This window comes from Wasmannia auropunctata, unplaced genomic scaffold (assembly GCF_000956235.1).
Source record: "Wasmannia auropunctata unplaced genomic scaffold, wasmannia.A_1.0 LD336001.1, whole genome shotgun sequence".
In the NCBI taxonomy this organism is placed as follows: domain Eukaryota; kingdom Metazoa; phylum Arthropoda; class Insecta; order Hymenoptera; family Formicidae; genus Wasmannia; species Wasmannia auropunctata.
Window position 1 is genome coordinate 313392 of NW_012026889.1, and position 22724 is coordinate 336115.

At 43.5% G+C, this 22724-nt stretch overlaps 1 protein-coding gene across 1 annotated transcript in view; it reads right to left on the reverse strand.

The window, feature by feature from the left end:
• LOC105453218 (MICOS complex subunit Mic60) overlaps positions 1 to 22724 on the reverse strand; it is a 35198-nt gene that overhangs the window by 8688 nt on the left and 3786 nt on the right. The window contains exons 10-11 of the mRNA XM_011694979.1: positions 15934 to 16162; positions 1301 to 1459 (exon numbers count right to left, since the gene is read on the reverse strand). Of these exons, the coding sequence (XP_011693281.1) occupies positions 1301 to 1459; positions 15934 to 16162 (388 nt within the window). The remainder of the gene's footprint in view (positions 1 to 1300; positions 1460 to 15933; positions 16163 to 22724) is intronic.

Sequence of the window (22724 nt, forward strand, 5' to 3'; positions counted from 1 at the left end):
AATAACCAATCAAATGGTAATGGTCATTAGTGGATTTTCAGTAGTGGGAGAGGGGGGGAGAGGCAACTTCATATAGCTAACATCACGAAACCTGCAGCTGGCGCTTGTATTTCGCATTGACGTTTGCAAATATCGAAAGATTGTGAACAAGATACGAAGATTTCGTTTGTTTCTTCCTTCCTCTCCCTTTCTATATGCACATATACAAACATAAAAAAATAAATATACACATATTTATGTATATTACATTTATTTATAATACATATGTACATATATATATGTACATATGTATATGAGTGACCAATTACGGAAAAAATATTGGGAATAGAAAAGAGGTATCAGATGAAATATGCGAATCTCGGTATTTATATGCTCGAACGCTATTGTTGTGTGGCAAAATGCTGTTGAAAGCGTGTTTCAACGCGTTGAAAATGGTGCTATGACACGCCGAAAAAATTCGAAGGATGAAACAATAACACATCCCGTATAAAAATAATATTTTTCAATATCAGAGCGCAGAATAATAATGGAAATATATAAATAAACATTAAGCGGGAATTTAGATAAATTGTTTATCCATTGAAAACGAGATGCTCTATATATGTATAGATAGAGAGAGAGAGAAAGATATATGTATAGAGAAAGAATGCGTTAGTTTTTATTCATTCAAATATTAGTCATACTCTGCAAATATGCACGTGTACATATATATAATGTTTAGAATAATAGTAACGCGCATGAGATTCTACGGCGATACGCTGCCGAGTTAATTAACTCAGTCCGGTGTTAAATTCAACAAAATTCATTTGCGAAAAGCACGCGGTAATAGTAATAATGTATGCAACTGCACGTCATAATAATTATGAACGACTGCAGTACAAGCGAAACATTGTATAGCTGGGCGACTTCCCAGCTATACAACTGGCAAAGTCTTGCACGCGTTTCCACACTCCAAGTTTCTCGCGCTACTTTAGAAGTTATTCGCCGTATTTTGTACGTCAGGCGCAAACCGCAGCCCACCGTAATACAAAATTACTTTGAAAGCCCATCGCGTTATTTCTTCGTTTGAAAAGCAAGTGCACGTAAGTTAACATATATGTATGTTAAAATATTTCGAATAAATTATCATCTGCGAGAAAGGGCGCATATATATTTGCATAATAAATTTATATTTATGTTAATTTTTGTAAATTAAAATTTCGGTGGCATCTCTTAAATTCTTTGATTTTTTAAATAATTAGTTTATTAATCATTTAATTTTTAGTATATTCTTAAAATCAAATTTAATCAAGATACTTACATGCTGCGTTGGAGATGGCCTTAATTTCGGGTTCCAGCGGCTTAACTGGTCTATCCTTTGGTGCACCCGGCGACGAGATTTTCACTGTCCTGGCCAAGGCTTGACAGGCCGCCCAAAGGATCTGTACATTCGATGTACCCTTCTCTTCATCCATGCGAGCTGAAATAAAAAAAATATCTCATTTAAACTTGACTTCAACGTCTTGATAAAAATTTCTCGCGCTCGAGAGAAACTTACGCCACGTTCTCGACTATTAAAAATTTAAATAGTCCTGTTAATAGCCCGGAACCAAAGTTTATATGGTGCTGAAACCTGAAAATCGCGCTCTCGTTTCTCTTCACTAACATAATTTTGCATTTTTACGGTCGTAAATTACCGAAAAAGATAGTTAGTGGGATTTATATCCAAACGGTATTACGCGCTAGAGATTTAAATATTGCAGAAATATCATACGAAAGTGTAATTTAGCAATTTATTTGATATATGTGTCATATGTGTTGTACATGTTAATAAACGCGATAAAACTTACATATATCGTTATTAAGTTCAGCACTGAATTGCGACTTGACGGTATCTGTCGCAAAATTGTAAAAAAATAAAAATAAAAAAAAAAGAGAGAGAAAGACCCGCAATCGTCATGAGAGACCGATTCGTAAAATTCGCTTGTCTAATTTAATTTGTGCCCACGTATCCGGTTGCCCGATCGTTCGGAAATCCTCGGGAGTATCGCCGTCGTGTTACAATGACAAACATTTCGCGCGCTGCCGTGACGTGGCGAAATTTTTCGATAACAGCGTTCACCTGGGAAAATCCCGATACGTAAACTACAAAACCCCTCGTCGAGAGTCCCCGTGCTGCTCTTCCCATACGTGCTCGTGCGATCGGCGTTGCGCATTATCCCGTTCGTAAACAAAGATAAAAACTTGATACGTACGTCAGCTGAAGTGTAATTCACGGTCATTTGTTGAAACATTAAAATGTTGTGATACGCACCCGAATCAAATTCAGCAATTTATTTGTGTCTCGCGCTGGATAATAATACGCTTTTCCAGCTGCTCGGCAGCCGATTCGCGGGGAACTGGCAACGGAGAAATAAATAATCGCCCGGACTTCCGTCGATATGGTCGAATCGAAAATACATTCGTTTACATTGTTTACAATCGTGGTAAATATTTTCATATGAGTCGCGCGTCGCGTGAGCGTGAAAATATTGTTTGGAAATATACTCGGTGGGTCAATTAAATGGTAATATAATCGCGCGATATTTGCGGGATTTTGTATTTGTTAACTTCACCGAGAGACTAATTGAATCATCGTTAAATCATCGTGCCGGCATAATCGGCATTTAATCGACGGCATGACGAGCATCCACCTGTCGAACGGCGATTGATGAACTGTAAATCGGCCAGAAAGATGTTCGGCACGGCCGTTAACGCCGCCAAGGCGGGCGAGAGGAACGGGATTCAGCTGGATCTCTCTCGGTGCTACCAGTCCGTGATTTATTACGCGTATCAATCCGGATGGAGTTTACGGAGCGATCTCTTGTCTAGAGAAAATTACTCTGCTCGGTTAGAGATTTTCCGTGCGGCTCTCTACCGTTTCGGCTTGTTTTCCCAGACTCGAGGTTCGGTCCACATTTGCGTTTACTGTGTGACGAACGTCGCGTCATAGGTCTAAATTAACGTTGATTCAGACTTTAGACAAAATTTGATAAGTTTTAATTCTTGGTCACGTGACATAATTTTCATTTCAAAACTGCAAACGTGTTTGTCTAATTTAACGGTATCGTCGCCGGCCGAAATTATCGAAGTAATTACAAGTCGGTTCACGCTCGTGCTTTAGAGAAAAGTGCGAAAGCAAATTACGGTCTGTAATAAGCGCAATATCATTCTTTATAACGACAATCGCTCTAAAAGCACGAACATTTCGAGGGCACAGACGCGCGCGTGATTAATCTCCCGCGATAGAGAGAGGCCGGGGTTCTCCACCCCTTTCCAGCAATTTTATCGTCGCGGCGTGTTACGGGGCGCAATTTTGTGTGCCGCCCAAATATCATTACCGTGCTTTTTCATAAAATATCTATAATACGTTCAGCGGGGAGAAAAAAAGGTGAAATCCTTGCGAAGGCTTAGTCAGCAAACCGCCTGGGTTTATCTCCCATTTTAAATTACTCGGGCTCAAATAACCGAATATGCGATTCGTGGTCGCGGCAATATCATTTCTCGCTACGGCAATAAAATTTCCGGTGCTCTTTACGCTAATCCTTCGCGCGGGGCGCATTTTTATCACGCGACGCGCCTCGGAGAACGGCGTCGGGGGAATAGACTGTATTATCAATTTCGCCGTATAAGCAAGCGACCTCGCAAATTCGCAACCGCAAACCAGTCCCGGCCCGCATCCGCGGCGAATTACCGAATCCGTCGTGCTATTTCGGCTTTATTGCCCGGCCGGGGCTCTCCGCCGCTTTATTGGCGGTGCATTACTCACAGCCCGCGCGACCGTCTGTCGCTATTTCCTTTTTACGAGAGCGAGTCGAGCGGACGATAGGTAATTCTTGCGAAAAATCGAACAGAAGTGTCGTCGTATCGCGACTTGTCGGGCCACGGCGAAATTCCGTTCGCGGGACGGTATACACTGCACCCGTCACGTGCCCAGGAAACTAATTATTCGGTAACATCCGGATAGTTATTAACTTCGCGGTTTTATATCCGCCTGTGCCAGTCATCGTTCGGTTTTATTGGCAATACCGCTGAATCCGCTATAATGCCATCCATTGGCCCATCCATCCTACTCTTCCCTCACGGTCCCCCTGTCAAAATACGGACACATGTATCTGACATAAAAAAAGAAAAACCAGTTTAACTTACGAATCTTCCAGAACTACGGAATACAAACTACGTAGATAAATATGCAAATGTATAATAAAACAACGAGTTGTGCATTTTCAATATTTGATTTTGTAATACTTAAATCCCGATTAACTGATCGCAACGCCCACCACATCCCATACATAATCGATCGATTTTCGTCAACTTTATCGCTACTAAAATGCAAAGTACTTGAGAGCCATAAATGGGTAAGAGATAAATTATCGAAAAGACACGGTATTTTAGAGACCATCGCGTTCTAGCACAGCACACTATTTACATTTGCCGCATATAAACGACCGATCATAAATTAATGTCTTACAAGGGCTTTTCCTTTCCCGTCACGCAACATCGGATCCCAAGTCGCATTGGCGGAATGCATCGACTTCAGCGGCAACTTAAAGCGACCGTAAAGACAAAATGACAGACCGATTGCCCGACATGCGATATATATCCCGGAATCTGCTTTCCTTCGCTTTCTCTCTCTCTCTCTCTCTTTCCGTTTTTCCTCGGTGCTTATATTGCCGCGCAATGGACTTTCAGCGAACGATTCTCACGCTCGAGCTGGTCGGCGAGCATCGACGCGGAAAACGGAGAAGGTCGAAGGGCTCGGGACTGTTTCAAGCCGGATCCACTCCATCTCGCGTGTCGATCCTCCGTCCCAGTTCCCTCCTTGCCCGACGAAATCGCGTTATTACGAAGGGCAAAGTCGCCCGACAGACGGCTGAACCGGAGATTTCGTCGCGAAAAGTTCCCGAGCTCCTCTCTAAATCCGCCGTGTATCCGTGGGAATTATCACTCCCGAATGAACGCGTCCAATTATTCCGGATAATTACTAGTTTGTCCGAGCGTACGCCGTCGCCGGCGGCGGCGGCTCGTATCGTCACTCGGATGAACGAAGTTCCGCTCTCTGCGGTCTGTCCGAATTAATTGTCTCCACTGGTTGGCTCGTGAAGATCGTAATTACCGGACCGCGGACATTTTTCTCCGAGCTTATCGACCGGCGCATCCGCGCGAGAAAGTAAAGAAAATAATAATGAGCCAAAAGCGCTTATAAATGTGTCCTTTCGAACAAACGTTTCGTTTTATAAATTGCTGTTACAACAATCAAACAAGTGATGGCCCGATCCGACTGTATCGGGGTGTTCTAAATTTCATCCCGGCAAATATTGATTATCGTGTATGTAGAAAGATTTCAGTAAACTGTTTGTTTATCTTGTAACTTACTGTGTATATACGTGTGTCAATTTTCGTACTTCGTTATCAGCTTTGTCTGCGATTGTCATGCCACTTCATAAGAGCGGCGTAAAAGCGGATGTTATTACTATACGAATGTTGATTAACGCGAAATGAAATTAAATTTAATTATAATTCAACGACGTGTATTTCGAGCCATTACATACTCCATAGTACCACCACGCCACTTGCCTTCCGCAAGTACTGTGTCCCCGCGCTTTGTTTCACATATTTTTCAATCCAATAATCATTTATACACCTGCCACCGTTTGTCGCAAAAAATTCCGTGTGTTATCTGGTGGCACCGCGCCAGGTCACACACTGCCGCCGTCTGTTCCTCTCTTTTATGTCTTTTTTCCCCTCTCTCTCTCTCTCTCTCTCTCTCTCTCTTTCCCTTTTTCCCTTTTTCTCTCTCCCTTTCTCATGAGTTTAAATCTCCAGCTAATCGATAAGGAGAAAACTCAAATGCTGGCATTTTATTGTTGAGAATTTGTGGCCGGACAGTACTTATCGGTTCATTCGGATGAATCCGAAACGAGCGGTCTTTTCTATCCTCGCGCTCTCAATCGTTTCCGACCCATCTGCTCGCTTTTCACAAAGTGAGGAACTGGTTAAATCAGTTCGTAGGGATTAAGCGGCATCAGGCCACGTGATATTTTACGCTCCAAAAGCTGTGTGAATTTCGAGGGCTGCTCCATGCCCTGCTTTCATCACCGCGCGAGCCGTACGTCCCACACCTCTCTCTCTCTTTCTCTCTCTCTCTGTTGCTCTCCGTCCTTTCTGTGACCCTGTTTTCCGAACGCTCTCTCGGATTGACGAGCGTAACGATGCGGTCGACGCACGACAAAAGGGTGGATTGCACAATCCCCCGTGTCGACACGCCAAACGCTTTTGCCTTGTCCGCCGACACACATTGCGTCACGACGTGCCGCGCCCCCGCACACGTCGGCCGCACTGATTGAAAACATCGCGTAAAACGCGCGCGACCAACTTTTCCTCCCACGGGGGGAAAGAGGGTGGGGAGGGGGGAGATACCACCGGCCGGCCGCCGGAGCCAGCGGCGGAGATATGCGCGAGCTTAATCGCGAAATAAGATCGTCCGCGGCCAGCAACTTTCTAACGAGGACAGCCCGATTAGTTCCGGGCGTGATACGCACGGTGACATCGGCTTAAAAGTATTTACGATGTGTGCGGCCGCTGGCTGCTCTCGCTTATCTTTTCGCGCGTGACCCCTCCGGAAATTTCGCTAGTTAAGCAAATTGTTTTAAGCGGTTATTTTTCGGTTGGAAGACGTACCCAAGCCGCTATCCCCCCCGGGACGCTATCAGAGCGCTAACTCGGCCATCGAGATAAAAGCGATAAAACATATCGGTACAAGCGCATCCGCAAACTCCGGCCGAAATTAAATTCCCCGGCCGCAACGGTGCGGTCAATGTAGAAAAGCGGACGGCCTATTTAATCGGCCCGTTAGACTCTAAGGACGACTTTCGTCGTGTATTAAAATTCTCGCATAGTTCTTGCGCTTATCTATCTTCAAATTGTCTTAATTTTTTTTCTCCTTTATGCACGCAGATTCGACTTGTTCAATTGAGACGTACGAAATTTACGTTTACAACGCTATCCGGTTAAAACCTGGGCTTGACCCAGTATGTATTTACACCAAGGGTTAATCTCTTAACGTGTAAACCTAATTTCCATGTTATCTAACAAGTTTACACATAAAGCAACTTTACTGTGTCTAGAGCTCATTAATTTAAAATTAAATCCAAAAATGGGACATCCTGGGAAACATGAGAAAAGTTGTATGAAAAAAAAAAACGTATACTTCGAAGAATATTGCGATGCTGCGAGGGGGGAGGGGGGGAGGAATAAATTGGAACGGCGCAGACGTTGACGTGGAAACGCGAAAATCCCGTCGTCGGCGGTCTCGCGCTCGGGATAATTGATTGCTCCTCCGTTCGAAGCTCTATAAAAACGAACAAAAAAAATCTATAACTCGAGGATCGGGCAAACGAGAGCTCTAGCAGGTTAAAAAATTTGCGCATCGGTGACGAGGATAATTAATCGCCGCTGCAAATGCTATCCGGCGGCACGGTTTATTGTCTCGTTCGTAAAGCAGTCGTTGTTAGAGAGCGAATATAGCGGCCGACAAAAAAAAAACAATATTAATAAATCTATCACACGAGAGTCCTATCGACTGACGAGCCCCTTTCTATCGGGGACGCATTAAAATGGAGGAATAAAATTCGAATTTGCGAGCTTGATCATATGGAGATATCCAACAAAATGATAAAATTTAGAAGTAAAAGATTGCGAAGAATGAAATTCTAAAGTCGAAAATGTCGAAAGTTTAACAGAGTTCTCTTATTAAAGATTAACTTACCCTTTTTTTTTACGATAGTTTTTTTTGTACGATTTTCAGATTGCAATTAACTATCTCAGGCTGTCGATGCATCTCAATCTAGACATTCCCTCGTTTCGTTCTAACTGGAAACGGATATGTGCGCACAAGTGTTTTTATTGCATGAAACACAATTCGCGCTGTTGCAGCGCGCTACGTCAAACGTCGTGAAATCGAACGCCACACCCGGCATGTACCGTTTATACCTTGACAAAAAACGTAATATGCGAATTGCGACGAAGGCAGCGTTGTTACAATTTATCGTCGAGTAAACAAATCGAGAGAACTGACGACACGCGAAAAAAAATCTAAAAAAAACTTATCCGTGTAATCTCGGTTTCGAAAGCAAAAAAATGAGCGATCAGAATTCCGTGATATTGTCAATAATTCTCGATGCGTTTTTCATCTCGGTGTCCTTTTTGTGAAATTCTAAGGACAACACTTCGCGATACCGGATCTTTCGAAAAACACTTTCATACGCGTTAAACGTCATTCCGAGCACTCGTGCGCTCGTCGAAAGAAAGAAACAAGTTCTGCCGATAGAGGACGATCAATTTGGCACCGCACCACTGCAGTGGATGGTTTGTGATTTTGTTTCGTCGACAGACGGTCCGTTACTCCCGCGGCTGGCCAGATTATATTTAAAGCGTCTGTAAAAATGCCGGAACGAAAAAGGGCAGTTGCAGCTCTCACCGCGCGAGTCACAGTTTCAATTGCGATTTTAAGCATAATTGTAAGTAATTATCTTTACCCCGATGTTAAATCGGTATTAAACTTTGTCGCGAGTAATTAATATTTGTGAATCGACATACACTATCGCGTATACCTGTCTAGGATGTATAACGTATTATACTCTATTATACTTACAATTAGAGTTGATAATTGGGTATTATTAAATACCTAGAGGGCATGATTAAATAGACACCAAACGACGATAGATTCTTAACAAAAGAACTATTCACGACACGTGTATCGCGTAATTAATTTCCAATAAACGGACGGAAATAACGCGTAATTATTCCCGACTATATTCTGATCCGAATTTACTAAAGAGAGATAGAATTCTATTTTTAATTTCGCTGCAAATTTTACGCGCTGTCGTCTTCCCAGCTTTTTTACCGCAAGGGCAACTATATCAATTAGGACAATCGAGAAAACTTTTAATTGCCACAGTGCCAGCGCAGTAGAAGCGTTCGTCCTTTCCGCGCGTATTGGCGTTCTACAAAATTCACGAAGTTCGAGCAACTCTCGCGACTCGACTCGATACAGCGCGACAGTCAATACAAGCGCCCACCTAATCGGTACCTGTTCCTCGAGACTTCTCTCATTAACAGCGTTGTTTTTCCATCGCGGGTAAAGGAACACCGGTCCGGTGACGCGCGCCACCAGTCGACATTATTTGTGGCCGTTATACGGAGAAACTCCGCCAGGACTTTATTTCTACTGTCGTGCAGTTTCCTGGCACGAGCCGGCACCAGCGGAGCACCGCGGCCCGTTGAAATACGAGTCCTGGTACTCGAGTACCGGCTGGGAGAGAGCGCGGCTGGCTTTTCTTTTTGCCTCTGTCTTCTGACGTTGAAACCACACGGCGTGAGGGAGAAATAGGGGAGGAGCGCGCCTCTCTGTCTCTCTCGGGGGAAAGTTGCCCGCTGCATTTCGAACGGCGACGTAAGAACACGGTTAAGCCGCATTCCGACGGCACGGTATCTCGACAGTAATGCGCAGAAAAAGCATAGGGATGGAAGCCAGGAAAAGCGAGAATCCCGCGATCATTGTGCGCGGTCGAGAAAACGAGCGCGCCTTTCAGATCTACCTTTTTGGTATTTGCAATTTTCACCGTAGCGCGGGATGGAAATTTACAGCGAAATATATTCGGCACAGAAATTTTTTTTTCGTCGAAAGCATTTAAAGTTGACCTCGTAGGAAAATATATAATTTAATTTGTATAAAACATTTTTCTGTTATTAAGATTCCTGAATTATTTAATTTTGAAAAAGCGAGAAAAACTAAAATCACAGATGATTATATTACATGTGTCGCAGCATGTGTTCGTAAATCCGATAATTCGGAACGATGATGGCTGCTTCGAGATTCGACGGGCGATTCCTTTGTCAATGCCCGGCGGTAATATTTCCTCCCGACCGCGAACGATTTTTCTTCGATATTACTCGTATTAGTTCTTCGAGCCTCGCGTAAACGAGTGCCTTTCTTCCTCGCGGGGTGTTTCTCCGCGCGAGGGTTGTAGACGTTGCAGCCACGAGGCGAAGGGCGAGAAGAAAGGGCCGACGTGGGAACCCACCAGCTCGGCGACCTATTTTCTTCTTTTTTTCCTCCACTCCCCTCCCACTTCCGATTTCGCCGAACCACTTTCCGTCGGGCCGAAAATCGTGCGGGATAAAGCATGCGACGCCGTATAAAAAAAAAAGAACGCATTTTAAACGCGAATTTAATTAAAATCGCGCGCGCTGGCGCGATCAATATGCATCTCGATCAAATACATATTTACGACGGGCATCAATTTTATATGAAAAAAAATCAATATTTATAGCAAAAATATATATACTATATGTATGCTATATAATATATAAAAATAACCAAGGAGGCAAATTTATCCATTATTCACTAGTTTAACTTTGACGAATAATCGTTCAACATATTTGATGTCATTAATAGCTTTATATATTATTTTTCACCATTATATTTTCACTCAGCCGCCGAGCCTCATTAAAATATGTATCGGCGGTTTTTGGGGCACACACACATTCTCTTCCTCTCTTCCTTCTTCTCCATACGTACATATATGTATACACGTTCCCCATCAGTATTCCACCTTCATCTCCATCCTGCGTCGCGTCCAAAGCTTTTACGCGTTTCCACGTTTATGCGTCCCGCTTCCAGCTGTCACGCTATTAATTTTGAGACGTTCGGCACCGAGGAACACGTACTGTCTGATTTACGAGGGAATTGCGACTCCCGTACGGCCGTTCGTCGCGTGACCGAGGAAATATATATTGAATCGTAAAGGCTCGTGCGCTTGCGATTAAACGTCCGATTTCTACGTCCGCAGCCCCGCTGGCGTAAAAAAGTCGACTACCCGCGCGGATATTGGATGCCTTTTTACAGATTCGCGGAACCACGTTTCTCTCCTTGGAAACACGCACGGTACACCGGACATATAAAACATTCACGTTCGATATCCTTAAATTCACATTTGCTTTTGTAACACAAATCTGTTACAAGCGAAGAAAAGTCATATCCGAAAAATGCCGTGTACACGGGAAAAATTAATTCGCCGCGCAAAACAATCGCGAGTATTCAGCAATAAAAGCATGCACCATAAATTCCGACGGAATATGACTTCTCGTAGCCGATTAAGAGATTTATTCTCGATTTAAATTCTTCGGCTTCCACACGATCGCACGCGCGGCTCTAATCAAACCAATTGATCTGAATGAGAAAAAACTGATGCATCTCTTGTTCTCTTATCTATCTCCCTTTCAGCGAAAATAATTTATTCAATAAAAGAAAAAAAAATACGTGCTGCTATACGACGCGTGTCGATGCTCTCTCTTTCAAGATTGTATTTCAATTCTCGTAACATCGGTTCAACCTTATGCGAAGGATATCGTGAAAGGAAAAGGATTCGACGGAAGAGACTCCGCCGCGTGAATCGTAAATCTTGTAGTAATGCGGCTTGCGCAACTGTGTTAAGTGTATCTTGAATTTGAAAATGTTCTCGCGCATTGCGTCGTAAATAAGGGCGAATCCGTCGTCGTCGTCGTCGTCGTTCGCGAGATTTCGTCGAGAAGTTGTCCCCACAGGACGGATGAGAGAGACGGATAGAAATAGTAACCGTCAAATGCAGCCATCCCTCTCCCGCGGAGCTCTCTCGCGTAGCCGACGACGCGGATGAATTTAACGCGACGTAATTGCGGCGGAAATATTCGACGATGGGCGATGATCTTATCCGCGTACTTCTCGCGGCTGTGGAAACTTGCCAAGGCGGCAGAAGAGCCGTAAACCGCATCGACGTCGGGTATATCCCTACCTCCCCGAAGGATTCGCGTCCGACGCGCGAGCGAGCGAGCGAGCATCTCGCGCGCGTCGAGTAGCTCGGCGTGGCATTAGTTAAGTCCCGCCGAGCGCATGAATATGCACCGCATATCGCGGTACTCGCTCGTTACGGACTTCCCCGGTGAATCAGGAGTCGATTTTGTCTCGGCGACAAGAGCGAGATTAGACGTCGCTCTCTCACATTCGCGAGATCCACGGCGTGTTGCCGTTACCGTTGTATAAGGAGAAATTTCGGAATTAGGCACTTCGTCGTCGCAGTTTCTCCCTTCGAGTGAATACAATTCGCGCCCGTCTCTACGCGCTCGTTACCGTAAATTACGACCTTATTGTTTTCTTCATCGTTGAGAAAAAGAGAGAGGGGGGGGGAGGGAGTTCCGTCGCAAGCACGAAGGCAATAAACGCCCATGGAAATACGAGATGCAGCTGTGTTTTTCGATATATGCGAACACAGCCGCCGGGGCCGCCGCTTTTTCCCCTTTGCTTTATCCGGCACTCGACGCCCGTAGTCGTGTACTGACCCTTAAAAGCGCCCGCGAGAGACGTATGGCGGAAGTTATAATTGGGGCAACACATCGCGTATGTTAGTCGGTTCGTCGAGCTGATAAAACCGCGACCTACGATCTCGCTCGCTTTTCACCCTCATCCGTCCCGTTTTATTGCCCCTCCAGCTACTCCGCGTGACTGCCTTTGTCCCCGTATTTAAATTGTATAAAGAAGCATCGCTATATTAAATCCGCACTTTTATTTCGCAATTATTCAGATTGCTCGATAATCATGCCGCCCTAGGATTTTATATATCCGGAAAACAAGTTACAGCGCTGCTCGAAAAAATATGCGCTTAATCTCGCTACCTCTCATTGTGTATATGTGTACATAAAAACTTTTGATTTTTACTTGGATAAATAATCATAGAGTAAATGATTTTGGATAAATAATCATAGACTAAATGATCAGAATTCGCTGCAGCCGAAAATGTATTATACGGGACAAAATCCAGATCCATGCAAAGTTTATCTTTATCATTCTACTTATAGTGAAATTGCTATCTTTTCAAAACGCGGTAATCGAAAGTCGTCACTTTTACAAAGCTCCGAAATCTCTTCTTCCGCTTTTCTTGCGGCTCGCCGAGATTTGATACCGAACGTTATCCACCCGCCCGCGCCACGTTGCAACATTGCATCGCCCACGCTGAAATCTAAAAGTTTACACCTCGACGCCTCCATCCTCATCTCTTTTCATGCCATCTTTTTATTGCTAATTTCTATTCATGAAATACATCCCTGTGCCACCGCCATCGTAGGAGCAATTGGCGAGAGAGAGGGAGAGAGAGAGAATGGAAAAAAGAGAGAGTGGCTGTACGTCCTTCTCTCTCGACGTCCGTGTCACGTTTTTTTTTGCTCGTGAGATGCTTACAAAAGGTCAATAATGCCTTTATTTTCATCGCATCTTCACAACATAAGACTTATAAATCACGGGCGCTTTTCCCCTCGAGAGACTCTCATCTCTTACCTAATACGACCCTTCGAGGGACCTGCATTTTATTAACTTCTGGTGTATCTCCTGTTCGTACGGTCCACCTCCGGTATAAGTCTCCGGTAGCGAGCGCGGTAAAACGACGTAATTCACCAAATTAAACGCAGAACTCCTCGCCGGATAATGGATATTATGCAGCGGTGAGCACCGTATTTCACGCGTATTTCTTTCTCCGCCCTTCTCCTCCCGGAAGCCCCCACCCTACACTTCCGTCCGCTTGTTGGGCAAAGTTAATTAACGAGCGAAAAGCGTCTCCGCGCGAGAACAACCGTGTCTCTCTCTCAGTCAGCCAGAAATATCCCCGGTCGGCTGAATTTGGTGACACTACTTCGAGAGACAATCCGCAATTAGGACAATAATTATAAGCGCCGGTAGACCACCGGGAAATTAGGACGTTTTAATCGGGGAAACTCGATGAGAAACGGTCCAATGGAAATATCACAATAATTTGCGGGGAAGCTAGCATTATTTTCGCGTTCAAGTAAATTTGTCGGAAGTCGCAATAGATTCCAACGAAATTCGTCCGTTCCATACGGTATTCGTCGAATACGAGGATGAAAAGCCTATATTTTAAAAATCCTTCCTCATTTCGAAGTCCCACTCTCGTTCTCTCTCTCTCTCCTTGTGTCACGACAATTAATATACCGCGCGGGATAAAATAAACATCAAACACTTTACTCGCGAGAAATATAAGAGATATTAAACGAGGACAACAATCGATAATGCTCAGATAGTAAACACGCGGGTCCTCCCGGGGAGAGGGAGGACCATTAACGCAAAAAAATATATCTCCACGAGTGGACAACGAATTTCAACGATTTTCAATAACGCAACGCCTGCGACGAGGACGCGAGCGCGAAGTATCGATAACGTATCGCGTTCGTAATCCGTTCGGTGACCGGAAAATTACTCGAACGGAAACTAATTAAAGATAGTTATCGGCCGGCGCGTTGCGCAATGAGTGTATGTCGTGTACGAGATTTGTTAATCGGGAATTAATCTCGACCGGTCGGATGTATAGGAGAGTACGAGCAGCTGGTGATAAGGGGACCGTTGGAGGTGCCATCGCTGTGTTGAACTCGAACAGGGTTAATCCGGATTAAACTCCGGTAGCTCCCTCTGCTACCAGTAAAACTGGAAAGGGCAAACACGCCCCGCGATATCTTCGGTCAGGTGCGCGTCTCGGAATGTCGTGCGCGCCTCGTACGCGGATTATAAAGTTACCGCAAAATAATCGGTCTAATGCCCGTATCAGACTAAAGATTGAGATTGAAATTGGACTGGAATTTGACCAATCGAAGGAAGGTTTACTAAACTTGAGATTGGTTTTCTTTCTTCTAATAGGTTAAATTCCAATCTAATCTCAATCTTAATCTTTAGTCTGAACAAGCATAAGTGCTACGTATACACGCGATAAAACTCTGCTCGCTGAACTTCACTCAGGAATTGTTCAACATTCGATAAACATCGCCGGCATACCAACGGCGCCTTTGCAATTTTCAGAAACTTTCGACGGTATTTTTAGAAGAAAGATGCAGATCACCTTTTTCGAATATTCTTTGCAAGAATTTTTAAAACGCACTACAAAAAACGTATACTAGATCTATTATCTTTATCTGATTATAAGTGCATATAAATGTACATATATATATTCAACATAAGAAATATAGATACTGTTTTTGTTAAATTTTTACATATTCTTATTGCTTTTCTTTTTGTCAGACGTGATAACCTTAGATCAGTTTGACAGCTTCAAGACCACGCTGTTAGGTATTAACCTCTCTTTCGCGAACAATTACAGGATCGTATCTTTCCTATCTTTGTAAACATCCGTGGCTAAGTTACATGTCCGGTTCGGTGAAAGACAGGAGGGTGCAAGTCGCAAACAATACTGATCGCGCGCTGTACACACTGTTCGACGGTGAAACTCGACCCCGACTCGGTCCGAATCGGGACCACGCGAGGTGGTCCATTACCGTCGAAAGGACAAAGAGATTGGTAGAAGACAAACAGTGGAGGAGATCAAGCGTCTCAAAATGTCGTCGACACTTTCCCGACGCGAGCGCGAGCGGTCTTTTACAGAGACCAGGCCCGTGTTTTTTTTTTACCCCCGTAATTAAACGCCAGAACACGGCACAATGGCGCAGACGACAAAGGCGAAAGCATCTCCCCGAGAGATGATTTGTCCACTGAACGGCACGGATATTGAACATTTATTTACTAGACTAGATGGACGCTGCTATCGAAAGCTACGGTGATTTCTACGAGATTTATCGGGGTAGTTTAGTAGTTTATACGGGGAGAATTATTGACGAGATCGACTAAATTAAACTAAATTTAGAATCGATCTCACTAAATTAAGCAGTGTACATACAAATCGTTTTCGCATCTTCAATCGGTACCGATTTTTTTTTTAACGCAATATAAGTCGCGATCGCGCGACTGCATCTTCCTGCGGAAAAGGAAACGACGTCTTCCCGGTTCGAAGAAGGAAGATATATAGAAAGACGATACATACTTACCTTTGAGAGCCGCTGCGACAGCACGTGACCTTCCAACTACCTCCGCGAGCTGTGCCTTGTGCTTCATGGAAACGGTGTCGGCTTGTTCGTCGAGCGCACGCTGCAGCATCCTTTGCGTTTGCTGCTCTTTGACCGAAAGTGCCTCTCGAAGATGATCGGCGTGTATCTCCGACTGCAATTTCAGCTGTCGCCGCATCTCGTCGTCGTACCTCTTCTGCTCCGTCAGCAGCTGAAACACGAGGACCGACACTCGTAAACTTGAATACACTATATGGACAGCATGTATACATACTTCGTTCGTTCGTTTTATGATTCTTTTCGTACTACATAAATAATTAAGACAAGTATGGTTTTATATCTCTGAAATAAAATATCCTCTTCTTTTTTTAATCGCAGAAACATCACGTTCCTCCTCCAATCTTTCTTTTTTCTCATCCTCCCTAACGTTAATGTCGGTTTATATCTTAACGTGAACTTTTTACATTCTATTAAACATAAATGCGTCGCGAATTTGTAACGCCGCGTTCCTCAGCCCTTTCCAATCTCTTATCCACGGGATAAGAGAAAATGAACGTCACGCGAGAGATAAGCCGAAGTTTCAGGAAACTAGATAAGACGTTGCATGCCAGTGCTTTAAAGTCTCGAACAAACAGTGTCTCTCGACAGCTCGGCGACGTTGTTGCAAGGTACAGAAAGACGAGAACATCGGTGTCCCGATTCTCGAAAAATGAAAAAAAAAAAGAAATAGATTTCCTTGAGATATCCTGCGCCACTTGACGTTCTTTACTTGAAAATAGCTTGAAGATGTACAAAGAAATACGTAAAGTACGGTAAGAAAGAAATTTCTAATCGAAAGAGTTAGAATTTAGCGAAGACTGGCTCGACATCCTCCCTTCGCGTGACCGCTGAGAATGTCCTTTTTGTGTGAAAAAAAAAAAATTAGTATCTCCTAGAGCTGGCTCGTGTCGCCTGCAATCTCGCGGCGTCTCACCACCCTCGGTGGGATAATGCCGTTCAAGATACAGGCCCCGAGGCATTAGCCTAATGAGACTTTGATGAATTATCCGCACTTAAGGCATCAACCGGGACCGCCCTCATTGGGCAGCGACCCAAGCCTCGAAAGTCTGGTACATCCTCTATCTCCTGTCCGCCGACGACGTCGGCCCCACTTGGGGCTCACCCTCTCTTACTCCCTGACCAACGTCGTGTTTCGCACGGGCAACGTCTACGGATCCGTGTTTCTGGGACGGTCCGCGGACATGCACCCGGGGTTCGCCATCGCCTGGGAACACTGTGTACCGAGAGCCCGTGTCAATAATTAACGCCCGGCTGACCCGACAACTTCGCCGACCCCGTTTGAGTCAAGGGTGCGGGAGGGATCTCTATCAATACCACCGGGAACGCGGACCTTTTCGCTCATCGTAGCACACCTTAAGTTTCTCTACGAAGATTGCAGGTAGATCGGAGCGAAGTTCTTGAGAGAGTCAACGTCGGCAATGCCGATAATGTACGAGGTAACACGGTTGTCTTCACGCGACGCAAAGTGCAACGGAACAAATCGAGGACGAATGGAAATGAGCCGCAAGCTCTTAAAGCTCTGGTCATTTTTCACGTCGTTATCGTTGCCGTGACAGTCTGAACGTTAAAAGATGCTTGACAATAAACCTTAATTTTTATTTAAAAAAGTGTGGAAATTATATAATTTTTCCTGATTACTATTTTATTATAAAATGTCATTTAGCTGTAAACCTACATTTCCACGTAAATGACCAGAAATTAATCGACATAAAATTGACGTTTTATATACGTGATAAAAAAATAACAATAAAAATAACGGGAGACAAGGCTTTTCCATCCGGTCGAGCTAAGCTGAGCTCCAGCGCAACGTTCTATAATCCGTTTCGGCAAATCCAAAACACTTCACTAACACCGGTCGCATGCCGCAATTGCGCCAAGCCGGATTAATTAAATACGGTAGAGGAAAAACGCGAGCCGTTTATATTCACGCGAAGTCACGCGAAAATTGTTTCGCTTGCAGCAAATACTGCATACAGATGTTTCTGCTCCGTTTCGTCGATTATGGGATTGCAGTATTTATTTTGTCGCAATTATTGTACTACTAATTATTCCTCTAATTATATTCTTCTCTGTTTGGATCAAAGAGTCGGGTACGTTACGGGATCGTTATTATAATACCTGCACTACTTTAATCGAGCGCCCGCCAAAAGAAAATGATAATGATATTCGCATATTTCTCCAGTGATTTAAATCGCAAATTGGATCCTTCCATTACAGTTAGACAATGCAGTTATTTATCGTGTCCCACTGTGTATAATTTATCTCTCTCTTTTTCCCCCCTTCGCTCGCGAATGCTGACGATAACGAATTCCGCTCGGTTCCCGCGTTTTATCTTTCGCGAAGACGGATTCGAACGAACGAAATCGCGGCGGTTTTTCCCGGCGCGTAACTAATTTAATGACGACGATTTGTACAGCAATCTACCTGGGGATCGGGCGACGGATGCGGCGGCGAAATCCTCCGCCCGAAAGAAAGGAAAACGGATTTGGGGCTATTAACTCGCGCGAGTCGCGCCTCGCCGACTTCGTCGACCGATCGAAAGTTTGCCGATGGGAAACCTCGAAGCTCCTTTCTGGAGATATCGTGGACAGAAATCCGTGCAACTCGCGTCCGCGCGTCTGCAATGGCATCCCACTTGACGATCGGCGGAAAAACCAGCAATGCTCCTTATTTTTTATTCTTACATACTTAACGAAATCGAGATTGATTTTTCTCTTCTTCGTACTTAAAAGTAAAACTGCCGGTAATAAAGAACTTTAGTTACGGGAGTTACGCGTATCGTAAATCTCAATGTAACTTTGGCAAAGCGAAAGAATTTTATTCGAGTCCCTCCTTAAGATCTATAAAAATCTATCTAGACCGGGGAACAGTTCATCCTCATTCTTCCATATCTTCGTTTTTTTTTTCCACGTTGACGATAAGTGATACATACGAGAAAAGGCTCGCGCGAAATTTATTTATTAGCTCGCGCATATTCCCGAGTTACGAAATAGATTAGACTTTACGAGAGTGATTCTGTGCCAACGTTTCCGACGCTCCACAATGAAAATATTCTTCCTGTTTTGAAACGTGAGTTAGATCTCTCCACTCGACTTGTTTTCAAATAAAATGTCAAATGTCAAACGATAATTTTGAAAGTAGTAGTTTCTCCAATCGATAGTTTCTTATCAGAAATGAAAGGCTTTTCGTTAAACTTTTGTGAAATGCAATTAAACGTGAAAGAATCTCATTGTCCATATTCAATCGAACTTTACTTCTTCTTACCAGAATTTCAATTCGTAATTTGATTACCATGATTTTAACGCTGAATTGAAAATTTCCAATAGATGAAATCTCACCGCAACATCTTCCTTAAAAAGTTAAAAACTCTCGAGGAACTCGTCGTTGAAGTAAAGAACGTCTCTGGACACTCTATATTATTCAATTAAAGACTCAATGAAAATTCAGAACACCGATGACGTCGTCTTTAAATTATTCCAGAATCTTGGTGCAAAATGAAGAGAGAGAGAGAGAGAGACGAGAGCTATCTGCGATTCATGCGAAGAGGCGCGAGCGGAAAAGGAAATCAATCTTTGAGTCGAGAGGGAAAAACATTCGGGGAAAGGTACCGCGCGATCGTACTGCAACACGTACCGACCACATTGGCGTTAACGTGGGAATTTCTCGATTTACAAGACGCCCACGTGAAAGAACGCTTAAACGCTCGCTTTCGCGCGCGGCTGGTTAGTCGTCCTATACACGTCGAGTAATATTTTTCCTACAGGCGGGCGCTTCCGTCGTAAAAGCGGATATACGATCGGCACCACGTCGCGCACGTGCGCCAAAGATCGTTTTTAGAGAACGAGTGCATCACTTCGCGCCCGAGGAGTGCGGCTAGACAGCTCCCGAGGATATAAACGTGTACATTAAAGACAGAGAAAAAGAGAGAGAGAGAGAGAATATTCGAATTAAAATTAAACTAATTAACGTAAACCAACGACTTTTGTAGCTCGATAATCAATATGTTTTTCTAGAATTTAAAATATAAGTTCTATGCGAAGAAAAGTATGAGATTTTCGCAGATTTTCGTTTATTTTATTGGAATTTATAAACTGCTGTAAAAATCTTCGCACGATGCGTGTATGAAGTTAGCACCCCAACAATAAAATTCCATAGTTCTGGTTAGAGTTCCCGCTTCATTTTGAAAAGACGAAGAGTTCTCTATAGTTTATAACAAGAGTTCTAAACAATTTTTAAATTGAAAAAATAAGGTACTAACTTCTTATCAAAATTCATAAATTAAAAATTGTCATCAAGTAGAACTCTTCATTTATCAATTATAGAGAACTCTTCATCTCTTCAAAATAAAGCGAGAACTTTAATCAGAACTATGGAATTTTAATGCTGGGGTGCTGTGTGAAGTTAGCATCCCAACATTAAAATTCCATAGTTCTGATTGAAGTTCTCGCTTCATTTTGAAGAGACGAAGAGTTTATAACTATCCCTATAGTTTATAACAAAGGTTCTAAACAATTTTGAATTTAAATTGAAAAAATGAGGTGCTAACTTCTTATCAAAATTCATGAATTAAAAAATTGTCGTTAAGTAGAACTCTAATCAGAACTATATGGAATTTTAATGTTGGGGTGCTAAACTTCACACACGCTCGCACGATGGCGATGGTTATTTGCTCGTGCAGGGATGCTATTATAAAATTATCGACGATACTTTGGCGAGTGTTATACTAGAAAGCTATACTAGAAAATGGTTCGGACGAGTTTCACATTTTGTTTCTAGGCGATGGTAAAGTAAGCTTCGCCGTTGCGCACGGGCGGGATAAAACAAATCGCGACAAAAAGTTTCATCGATAATTCACGTCCGTCGCGGTAAATAACTTTCAGGTGTACCGCCATAAAGATATCCCGTGACCGGGCCACGGACTGAAATCCCAAACGGCGGAGGCAGATAAGGAACTATGAATTTTTCAAGCTCCCTACGATCTTAGATGCATCCCTATTTGGCTTTACGGAAAATTTTGTTTACCCGTTGCGAGTGTACGAAACAATAGAATATTTGATGAACAGCGCGGTCATTATATATATATTATAGAATATGATATGTATGTATTTCTAGAAGATAAAATTCAAAAGATATTTTATTTAAATTGTCTATGATGCTTGATGATGCGTGCAAATGGATATTTTGGTAAAAATATATTTTCTATCTAAAAGAATCGATCATTTTCTGGTTGTAATACCATTTCCGTTTAGAATGTTCTTCCAACGGTAACGTAATGATCGACATATTCATACGATTCCGAATATATGTAATATATGTACATGAAATATATAAAACTAATTAACTCCTCTGATTCATTTTAAAAAAAATTTTGACCTACATCACTCTTTCCGATAATCGTTTCATTTCGCCGGCGATGATTTGCAGCGTGACTTTGCCCCTGCCTTCGCGTTAGGACGAAAACATTTGGAGTCACGTTGACGAAAACGACGGCGAGTTGTTTTTCCGCGGCAAAACTACGTTAATTAAATGACGCGAAAGAGGATTCCTCTTTGCGCGACGAGGGTGGAATGGCGCAAACGCAATGTAAAGTTTGCGACGACGATGACATACTTTCGTTGCATTTGCTCCGACAGCTCGCATTGACTGTCGCGGAACGAACGATCGTTTGTTAACGGCAACTTATGAACAAATTATACAATGATTACCATTTAATTAATTCCGCTATCTCTTTCTCATACATATATATACATATATATATACATATATATGTGTGTATGTGTATAATTTAATAGATGACGCAGGGATATCGTTCGGCGATACGCCCGCCCGTCCGCGATGCATTAACGGTAAAATATTCGACCGGACGTTAACGAGCGGTACCGGAAGCTCGTAGACAAATAGCAATTAGAGGACACCGCTGTTCCCGTCCGCGAAACGAGAACAAAAGGTCGTGCGAGCCGGCCGCGCGGATCGATTCGACAAGATTTATATTCGACGGTGCGGCTTCGGGAAATAGAGATCGAGAAATGGAGAGTATAAAGAAAGCACCCCCACCCCTCTGCACTCCCGGAAAAGAGCTGTCGAACAACTATGAGGACAGTGAGTCGCACAATGGTTTCTCAGCGGATACCTCACGGCGCACCTACGGCTACGGCATACAAACGCCGCGTACTCCAAGGGAATAATATCGCCCGTTGCTGTCGAAATATTGGCGTCCGGCCAAATGGAAATAAAAATAAAAGGACCAAGGGGGGACTGTGGCGCTGCCACCGCCGGGGCCATCCTCTCACGCGGCACACTCGGACGTATGTGACGTTATACACACGGTGCCACACCAATTTAAATTCGTCATATACGAACGAAACGCCGATGCACCTGTGCCCCGATCTGAATACAACTCGGGTTTACCGCGTGGAAAGAGATTCCGTCTTGATCTGACTCACAAAGTTGACGCGTTCTTACTAAACGTAAAGAGAAAGGATATTCGATCGAGGATTATTAAAGCTAAAGAAAAAAAGCGCGTCACAGAATAGAATCTTGTGAAATGTAACTTTGCAAAGCGACGGTCGGAGGATATTATTTTATACGAGCCATTCGAGCCTGAGAGATCTTGAAATGCAGTAAAGCGTGATGTAAGCGGCTATGACTAAAAGTGACCCGTTGTCACTTTCTTCTTCCGTTATTTTCCGACGTTCTTTAATGAAGGCCCGCTT